This window comes from Alosa sapidissima, chromosome 3, assembly GCF_018492685.1.
Source record: "Alosa sapidissima isolate fAloSap1 chromosome 3, fAloSap1.pri, whole genome shotgun sequence".
NCBI lineage: Eukaryota > Metazoa > Chordata > Actinopteri > Clupeiformes > Clupeidae > Alosa > Alosa sapidissima.
The window spans coordinates 10,713,215-10,721,764 of record NC_055959.1 but is presented as its reverse complement, the minus strand read 5'-3'; the positions used below and the strand labels follow the sequence as shown (position 1 = coordinate 10,721,764).

The 8,550-nt window shown below is 41.3% G+C and overlaps 2 protein-coding genes across 2 annotated transcripts; one reads left to right on the top strand and one right to left on the bottom strand.

Moving 5' to 3' along the window:
- The first annotated feature begins 410 nt into the window (after nt 1-410).
- LOC121704747 (hairy/enhancer-of-split related with YRPW motif protein 1-like) lies at nt 411-2,656 on the top strand. The gene is made up of 5 exons (XM_042085192.1): nt 411-588; nt 793-853; nt 977-1,060; nt 1,174-1,255; nt 1,416-2,656. Exons 1-5 carry the CDS (start codon nt 503-505, stop codon nt 2,018-2,020), a joined length of 918 nt encoding a protein of 305 aa, XP_041941126.1. The 5' UTR covers nt 411-502; the 3' UTR covers nt 2,021-2,656.
- A 787-nt stretch (nt 2,657-3,443) lies between these two features.
- stmn2a (stathmin 2a) lies at nt 3,444-8,477 on the bottom strand. Its single transcript, XM_042085193.1, has 5 exons — nt 8,319-8,477; nt 6,298-6,393; nt 5,722-5,897; nt 4,986-5,177; nt 3,444-3,887 (listed from the first exon to the last, which is right to left on the bottom strand). Exons 1-5 carry the CDS (start codon nt 8,335-8,337, stop codon nt 3,828-3,830), a joined length of 543 nt encoding a protein of 180 aa, XP_041941127.1. The 5' UTR covers nt 8,338-8,477; the 3' UTR covers nt 3,444-3,827.
- Between the last annotated feature and the right edge of the window lie 73 nt (nt 8,478-8,550).

Sequence of the window (8,550 nt, the reverse complement as noted above, 5' to 3'; positions counted from 1 at the left end):
GGTTCTGAAATAGTCCAAAAACAAAATCAGTGCTGAACTGTGATGGATGAGGTAGGCCTACACATATAGGCTTCCCAACAAGTGCATATTGCCATACTGTGTCTGAAATGCTCAAGGTTCATTTAGGCCCTCACATAAACATCATAAATGGACAACACCATCAAGTAGCCCGCTCTGATTTCATAACAGCCGTCTGTTAAAGTCATTTGTTAGCACAAAGCTCAGCTGTCATTATCCTCCACAAGATGCCTCCCACTGCCAACAGATCGATGGGACATGCAGGTGTGGAGGCTGTGAGAATTTAAATAAACATTGTCACTCAAAGTTATCTATGCATTTCATTGGTTACTTTTCACAGCCTATGTAGGCCCCGCCCCTGTAAGCATACTGTGAAAGTGATGCCGTGGGAACCTAACTTGACTCGCAGACGACAAACTTGGCCAAAGCCACAGAAGAGCTTGCAATACTGCCAGGACTGAGGAGTACGGACTTGCAAGACAACATGAAGAGAGCGCAAGATTTCAGTTCTTCTGATAGCGAACTAGATGACAGTACAGAGTTGGAAAAGGAGAGCACTGAGGAGAATGAGTATGCAATAGTTTTAAAGCCTATTATTACAAATACAGTATTATTACAAATACAGTAACAAATATGACCTAAAATTCGCACTTTTCACAAATAATCAGTGGATCATTACTGGCTTACAAAGACGAAATAACTAGCCTACCATTTTAGAATATCCACAAGTCTGGCTGACTCTCACGTTCTCTTCTGTTTGTGTGTCTTTTTCAGGAATACCTTTTCAAATGAAACTGTACCGTCAACATCACAGGCGAGGAAGCGGCGCAGAGGGGTGTGTGTTTTCTTATCGGCTATCTCAATCACCATGTCATGTTTAGATGATGAGAAAAACACGTTGCATTTCAATGTAATGGCCAATATATTGTGTTCTTACTCATTTAATGTTTATTTGCAGATTGTTGAAAAACGACGACGTGATCGTATTAATAGCAGCTTGTCAGAACTGCGTAGGCTCGTGCCGAGCGCTCTTGAGAAACAGGTGAGTGGACAGGGAAGATGTCCCTTGGCATATCACTGTCTTTCTTCGTTCTGCAGCTCTAATTGAAAGCAGTACTGTATATAAGGCTAACACTAAATATTGATTGTTCACAGAGCTCTACAAAGCTAGAAAAGGCTGAAATATTACAAATGACTGTGGATCACCTCAAGCTCCTCCACGCAGCTGGGGGGAAAGGTGGGGTATTTATTTGATTACAATTGGTCGTATAAACGTCAGTCATGGACAATTCACTTGTGGTCCTACATGTTTTATAATTTTTGAGTATCTGATAGGCTATGTGTAGTCTAGCATGTAAAACAGAGTTTACTAATGGCAGTGTCTCTACTCCACACAGGTTACTTTGAGGCCCAGTCAGTGGCCATGGATTACAGGAACCTTGGTTTCCGTGAATGCCTGGCAGAGGCAGCTCGCTACCTGAGCATGGCTGAAGGTCTTGATGCCTCGGATCCTCTGCAAGTCCGCCTCATGTCTCACCTCAGCAGCTACGCCTCTCAGAGAGAAGTGCACTCTGGACTCGGGCACACAGCTTGGGGCCCAGGTTTCAGGACCCCTTTGCTAGCTCACCATCCCCACCAGCCCCTCCACTTTCCTCCGAAGCAAACCCAGCAGAGTGTGTCTCCAGCAGGGTTACGAAGCAACAGCAGCTCCCCTTCCTCTTCCCCTGCGCATCTCTCTCTCTCGTCCCGCCTGACCAGCCCGTCACTGCCCAAGTCTGGACCCTCACAGATACCCCCTAGTGGGTCTGGGCACAACCTCAATGCCTGTGTGGCCGCTAAACTTCCGCCACCATTCCTGTCGTCCCTCTCCCCCCTCTCCGCCTTTCCCTTCAGCCTGGGTGCCTTCCCCCTGTTCGCCCCCTCGGTGAGCCCAGCTGCAGCGGGGACAGCTGTGGCGAAGAGGCCCTACAGGCCGTGGGGAACAGAGATAGGGGCTTTCTAACCCCCAACGCCCCCACTTCCTCATGGGTCTTTCTGAACTTGCCTCAACCTCACAGAAAAGTCAGGGGCCATTTGAAGCCCCCGCGTGAAATGAAATATTGGCATCTGTTGGAGTCGGACCTCTGTATGGTGACAACTCTCCTACAAGTGTTTTGAGTTAAAACAGAGCATATTGATCTCTGTGGTCTGTACATTTAAGGACCACATTCAAGGAGAGCAGCCCATTGTATTTTCCAGCCCATTTTAGTTTCCAATGTGTCCTTCAGTTTTCTGAAATAATTTCTTTGTGCCTGATGAGTGCCCAGTCTTAACATGACAAGGCCATAATCTGAAGTGATTAATCTGAAGGTTTGACATCCTGTACACTGCATGATTGGAACGCTTCTCACAGAACTTATTGTTCTGCTTCTGTCAACATGGGAATGCTAAGGATTAGTCAGTAGATATGCTAGTTTTAAAAGCAGGCATAGGCTATTGTTTAATAATTTAATTCTATTTTTTATATCTGAAGCTATGTTATCACTGAAAATGTAAATGCATGATTTTGAATGTTATAATGTTATGTTTTCCCTTCTGGATTAACCACTAGATACTGCCAAACCTTGGATTCTGAATAAACTATACATTTCAGTATAAAGCATGTCTCCATTTTGTGGTCAAATTTGCAGTCAACCAAAAAAACAAACAAATAGCATGCAAATAGATGCACATAAATTAGTGTTTGACAGCTGTTTGAATGAGACTGACAACATCCACCACAGCCATTGCTAAGTCTGCCCCAGTCTCATGGACCTGCTATTCAGCATGTCAGATCACATGACCTCTGTGAATAACACAGGAAATGGTCGAGGAAGTACTCAACAAAGGTTCTCTGACCCTTGTATTTTTTGTGTGAGAGGGCGTGTGCTCACTTTCTTACTCTGCATCTTCATTTACTTTTGATTTTGTACATTTTATAATAAGAAGTGTTAATCTTTTGTAAAAAATAGAAATAATGAATAAATACAAACTAACTAAAGCATGTCTCCAGTAAACAAAATACTCTCATAGCGGGTGAACTTCACAGTCAATTAAGCTAAACACAACCATTATGCCATCTACTGGAGAGAGACGATGTAGAAGTTTACCTTCTGAAAAAACACTTGTGGTCAACACTGAAGTGATGTGAATAAGACCTGAGATGTGAATTAGAACTGAGCAGCAGTAACTCTCATAATTCAACGCAACAAAAATAAGAGCAAATTATGGACACTTGCAGTGCATAATACATTAATGTAGGCTTTCAGTCATATCCTGATAGTGTATCGATCACTTTGATTACTTTCTACACTTTACAGAGGACTCATTTCATGACCGGAAAATCATTCAGTAAATCTGATTCAAAAACCTATAAGAATCATAGGAGCAAAAAAGAAACCCTTTCATGGGTAACATGGCACATTTATTAAGCCATTTTGGAGACAGATGGGAAAGAGAGAGAGAGAGAGAGGACCAAGGGTACAGAAAGATGAGTAATAAAAATGATACATTTACAAAACAGTACTCATGTGTTTCTTTTTATTCTATGAAATCAAGCAAAGTCATTCATTCTGTTGAAGTGTGATACTTGGATATTTGACTTGAATGGGTAATACTGAGATACTGAAATACTGTTACAGTTGTGTTCTTTACTTGTGACGTGTGCTAGCGTGTTTTGTATGTGAATGTATGGCTATGTGTGTTCTTGTGTATGCCTGTGTGCATATTTAAATGAGTGTGTATGGATTTGTGTTAGGGATGCTGTGGCAGGATAATTGTGACCCGAGGTCTCACGCTGTCAGCTCCTCTCTCAACTCTTTGTTCCGGCGCACAACAGCTGCACGTCTCTCCTAGATGTGGACACACAACACACACACACACACACACAGAGAGAGGGGGGGGGGGGGGTTGTGTAAAGATGATAATATTTGAGTATATCTGAATTAAAAACTGACAATTCTGATTTCAGTACAATTACTAAATTCACACTGTTTTCTTTTTGCCATTAGACTGTTCTGGATACCAAAAGGGCTTTCAAATGAACTATAATGCAATATACAGCACAGCTATTTATGGTGGAAAGTTAAGCTCGAATTAACTTTTAATTAACGACTGATTTAATTTGTAAAACTGCATTAGATGAACATTAATGTTGACTGTGTTGCCTAATATTGACAGCAAAGTGCTACTGCCTCCAGGGCACCACTGAGAGTTCTGGCGCCTCCTAGCTTGCCTGAGTGGTATTTCTACTATGGCAAAGAGCAATTTGTTGACAGAAATTTAATTTGCAAGTCACTTGTGCCATTTTCACAGTGGGATACTTAATATAGAAGTGAAAATAGGAAGAAAAAATTAATGGATGTGACATTTCCCTAGTGGTCTAAACCAATCCCTTTAAATTCCTACAATACACCAATCAAACTTTAATCAGTGAGAAGCCTTCTTCCTCTATGATTACTGTGAAAATGAAATTCATTCAATTAAACTTAAGCTTGGGTTCAAAAATGTGACATGATGATGTTTATGTTATTTCATTTCCTATGTGCTCTTGCTTGCCATTCAATTCTCACTACATTCACATGCTATGGAATATCTATATATTGACTGTTTGTGGTTAGCGATACAGTGAACATTGGGATTACCAATAAAGTGATAGCACAAAATGTCAAACTGAGGACTGAGCTTAGCTGCCAGATTTTAGCTATGGCTAAGGTAAGAATTAGATAACCTCTTACTCATACAACAACAGGAGAACAACAAAGTATTTTCTCTGGAAAAATTTCTTGAAAGCAGGAATCTATATTCCAATATTTGGTCAAATGAATCCGCATGACATTTGAGTTCATTTTCAGATCAGACCTCACCCTTTTGAATCAGTCCCAACCCCCCCCCCCTCTCTCTTTCTCTCTAGCTTGCTGTTCTGCTGTGTTCTGCTCTCTTTCCCTCACCTTCTCCTGCAGACGCTCCAGCAGAGCAGCGAGGTGAGCCTCGCGATTCTCCTTGATCTGCTCCATCTTCAGCGTCAGCTTCTCCTCGGCCATCTTGCTGAAGTTGCTGTTCTCCTCCATGGCCTTCAGCAGGACGTCGCGCTCATGCTCTCGCTTCTCGGCCAGAGCCTTCAGCACCTGGGCCTCCTGGGACTGTTACACACATGTTTTTAGACAACGATTACGTGTAAGTGGTGGTCAAGTTGAAAAGCTATACAAAGCAGGCAATGGAAAAAATTATAAAGAAGACGATTGATATAGGATGTTGATCACAACATATAGACCCTTTCAAGAGAGTTCCATTATCAGCATCATAGTTGGCCCCACAAGACTTCCTTTTTAACATTCCATATGTTATCTTAATGCAGAGGAAGTAGATTGGGGCCCAAATAGAACGTTCAAGCATTGTTTTTGTTTACCTTGTTGAAAGGGTCCATAAGATACCGTGCATTTCAGCATAGCTAATTCATCTGTCTTATTCTGTTATAGTACGTCCCTGTGGACATAATCAAAATGCTTGGTCCTACCCATGGCGACAGGTATGGCAACACCGTTTTAAATCAATCACACATTTAAACCAAATCTAATTTTAAGATGTGTGGCTGGAATGTGTCATCCATAGCTTAGTGGGAGTTTACAGATCACAGTCTTGCTCTCTGATCTTTTTAGCTGCTCTGCTTCAGGGTTTTGAACTCACTCTTCTTCGATCCTCTGCAGCTTCCAACTTCTTCTGAATGTCCTCCAGGGACACGTCCTTCTTCTTGGGGAGTGACCCGAGGTTGTGGGCCGAGTCAGTTGTTGGGGAGGGCGGTTTGAGGATGACCTCAAAGGCTTGGCCTGAGGCACGCTTGTTAATGGGCTTTACTTCCATATCTAGGGAACGGAGGAAAAAAGCCACCCCAACAAATGAGCTATTGGATTGTTGGAATTGCTGTAATTCAATCTTGGAGCAATTTTAAGGACACACCCAGCTGTTAGGCAAATTGCAAATGACTCTGTCAAACCAATGATGAATGTTTTTAGAGTATTGATATTGGAGAGCTCACTGAATACTGTCTTAAACTCATAAGTAGTTTATGAATAAATTAATGAATAGTCTGCCAATATTGATGGCCAAATCTAAGGATCTCAAGTCCTCCTGTGACATTTTTATGCAAGACACAGGGAAGTTGTTCAGTTTTGATGATAGTCAGTAGATTCTGAATGCCAACTCTGTGCGAATCCACAGGTCAAGGTTGTATTTGAATAGATTTAAAATACCTGTAAATCTTACCTTCAAACTCACAGACTAGATTGTTGCGAGCCTCTGGATAAAAGCAGGAGCAGATGAGAGAGATGACAGAGAGCTCCTTCATCTTCTCTTTGTAAGCTGTAGAACACAGAGGTTTTAGTTGAGAACTTATCAACGCGTTTGATGCAGTGTTCTCACTTCAAAGGTATGTGGCATCACTTTTACAGGGGTTGTCTTGCATTTACAGTATTTACCAAGGACGAAAGAATTTAATAATTTTAACATCATATTAGAATAGATGGAACATCATCTATACATTAGAACATCATAATGTATAGATAGAATACATTAAAATTAGAAGAGAATAGAACAATGGTGTTCATGGACTGTTTTGTCAGGATCATGAGTGAAACGCAGCTTTATTGCACTCATACTGATGTATTTTTTCATAACTGTCATGAAAATAGCTTTGTTCTCCACATTATTCCATGTATCAGATATACCTTGAATTCAAATAGTAAAAAAGTGGTATAACCATTTATCCAGGGGAGGGGTTTTTAGGCCAAACCACTCCTTACTTTACATGATCCCATAACGCAAACGTCTGGATAAGTTGCCGCGACAACCAGGCCTCAGCTGGTGGCCGGCAGGAAGTCAATATGATTAGCCAGCTACTGCAAAGGCCACCATGTGGAACTATCCTTTGCTGCAGCGCTGGCCGGCCTCCCATTGTGTGTTCTCTAGCGTGCGACACCCATGCAACAGAGTCCAGCAGGGCAAGGCATGTGGTGCAGCAGACAGCCAGCTCATTCAGAGCAGCTGACCAGACCAATACTTTCCAGGACTGGGGTGCTACACCTGACAACAACCTACACACTCATCCAGCTGTCTGTACAAACACTGACTCACACAAAGATATTTTTTGATATAAGGGATTATATCAACAGCAAAAACTTTCTTTTCTTTAAAATGATCATGAGGATGATGTAGGCCTTCACATTTAAACACCAGACCAGAAGTGATCCGACCGGCCTGCCTCCCCCTCACCCATATAGGGAAGTAAAACTATAAACAAGAATATTGGTATATTTTGCAAACTATAATGGTCATTCAAATAATTCACACATACAATTGTAACCCAAAGAGCCAAATATTTTTAAATTACACCACCAAAGAAGCAATTCTAATTCCCTCTTTATTTGCTTATCTGATATTTCTGTATGTGATATTGTCAGGTTCATGTTATTGCATACCCAATATAGGATTAATTATATATATATATAAATATAGATATAGATATAGATATATTGCTTTTGATACAGGGGTATAGGCTACCATTTAGACTAGGACTACATTTAGAAGGGAATGGTGGAGACTGACTATGTTGGTTAAAATATTTGGGTAGAGACCCATAACAATGAAGAAGGCTACCCAGTAGCTGGCCTAAGTCGATGATCATTCATAATTTCAGTCAAGCAAACATTTACGAAATGCAACAATGATGAAAAGTACAGATAATTACAGTTGCAATCTACGATATGTGTTGTCATGACAGTGATCACGTCAGTGTAAGAACCCCGACTGCTTGAATAAAATAACGAGATGCTGCCTTTCTTGGGTGGGGTCTGTCTGCATTCTACTGTAGACAGAGGCGTTGGATAGATGCAGGTGCAGCATCGTAAATGTTCCATCACCTAGGCCTATTGATGATAAAATATGTACTTTCTTTTAGAACTAAGATATTTTCCAAGGTAAATCAATTAAATCACGGATGCATCTTTATATTAAGCTGTGCCATCTTATTTTAACTACGCATCTTTATGTTACGCTATGACGGTTATTTGTGGAAATACAACAAAAATACAGCGTAATACCTCCTAAAATTCAGCAATAATTAAAATGTTATTCTCTGTGCTTTATAATTAGTCATCCAGAGACGTGGATCGTGACTTGTAATTATTTGGCACCATAACTATCTGTAACCTGCCGACAGACACAAACGTCAATCACATAAATAACCTACAAATACGCGCTTAGAAAATGAAGAAAATTGTTCATCTTACCGGCTACTGTTTTGGCCATGACTGCTGTTGTTAGTATCTAACAATTCCAACAAACGTTACAGAGCTTGCCCGTGGCGTGAAGGAGGATGCTTAAGGCACTGAATCAGCAGATGACAATGCGTGCAGACTGGAGGTAGAGCCGGGTGAAGACAAGGCAAGGATGGGAGCGGTTGGGTTAACGACTACGTTCGCGCAAAAGCAGATTGGCTACAGTGACGCCGTTTTGACGCGC

Coding starts and splice junctions, on each gene's coding strand:
- stmn2a (XM_042085193.1), bottom strand. Junction 5,898..6,297: donor TCTAGTCTGTGAGTTTGAAG/GTAAGATTTACA, acceptor TCCGTTCCCTAG/ATATGGAAGTAAAGCCCATT. Junction 5,178..5,721: donor CTGCAGAGGATCGAAGAAGA/GTGAGTTCAAAA, acceptor TGTGTGTAACAG/TCCCAGGAGGCCCAGGTGCT.
- LOC121704747 (XM_042085192.1), top strand. CDS start 503: ATGAAGAGAGCGCAAGATTTCAGTTCTTCTGATAGCGAACTAGATGAC. Junction 1,061..1,173: donor CGAGCGCTCTTGAGAAACAG/GTGAGTGGACAG, acceptor GATTGTTCACAG/AGCTCTACAAAGCTAGAAAA. Junction 1,256..1,415: donor CCACGCAGCTGGGGGGAAAG/GTGGGGTATTTA, acceptor TACTCCACACAG/GTTACTTTGAGGCCCAGTCA.